The 881-nt window shown below is 60.7% G+C and overlaps 1 protein-coding gene across 1 annotated transcript in view; it reads right to left on the reverse strand.

Moving 5' to 3' along the window:
* Positions 1 to 881, reverse strand: part of NDUFA3 (NADH:ubiquinone oxidoreductase subunit A3) — a 23,054-nt gene that overhangs the window by 21,772 nt on the left and 401 nt on the right. Inside the window, exon 2 of the mRNA XM_006760198.2 lies at positions 749 to 823. Within this exon, the coding sequence (XP_006760261.1) occupies positions 749 to 823 (75 nt within the window). The remainder of the gene's footprint in view (positions 1 to 748; positions 824 to 881) is intronic.

Raw genomic sequence — 881 nt, forward strand, 5'->3', positions numbered from 1 at the left:
TTAACATTTTTTAAATCCTCACCCGAGGACATTTTTCCATTGATTTTTAGAGAGTGGAAGAGAGAGGGAAAGACAGGTACATCAACCTGAGAGAAACACATGGATTGGATGCCTCCTGCATGCACCCCACCGGGGGAGGAGCCCACAGAGAGATGTGTGCCCTTGACCAGAATCGAACGGGAACCCTCCCCCTGAAGTGGCCCCCATGCACCTTCAAGTATGCGCAACCCTGTCCCAGAGCAGAGGGTCGCAATGGGGCGCACACTGAAGTCGCTGGGGGGTGGCGGGGGTGTGAGGGTGAACGCGGGAGGATTAGGACATTATTGCTCACGGGTTTTCCTGCGCAGCCAGGGCTGGGCACCCCTCCTTGAAAGGGGTTGTGGCCCTGGCCGGTGTCGCTCAGTGGATAGAGCGCCAAAGGGTCCCAGGTTCAATTCCGGTCAAGGGCACATGTCCGGGTTGCAGGCTCATCCCCAGTAGGGGGCGTGCAGGAGGCAGCCAATCAATTATAAAAAATAAAAAAAATAACGAAAAGAAAATGAGACTGGGGCCCTCGGGATGGGGAAGGGGTCATAGTATCAGGGCTGGGGGAGGCCAGGGGACCCCGAGAGGCTGCTGACACACAGGTGGGAAGGGAGACGGAACGAGGGCGGCCAGGGGCCGGGGGTCAGGAGGGAACCCCGGAGGGGACCACGGGACCTTTGGGGCGGGACGCCGGAGGGGGTGACGCACGCTCGCTCTCACGCACAGAGGCTCCCGATGACGCAGGACGCGACGAGCACCGGCTCCTTGGCCCAGGCATCCCTGATGAAGGTGGCGAGTCCTGGAGGGGTGTGCGGGCAGGTCACTCCCGCAGGGAATGCCCGCGGTGACCTCTAGCC

The sequence above is a fragment of the Myotis davidii genome, unplaced genomic scaffold (assembly GCF_000327345.1).
Source record: "Myotis davidii unplaced genomic scaffold, ASM32734v1 scaffold1997, whole genome shotgun sequence".
Classification (NCBI taxonomy): Eukaryota; Metazoa; Chordata; class Mammalia; order Chiroptera; family Vespertilionidae; genus Myotis; species Myotis davidii.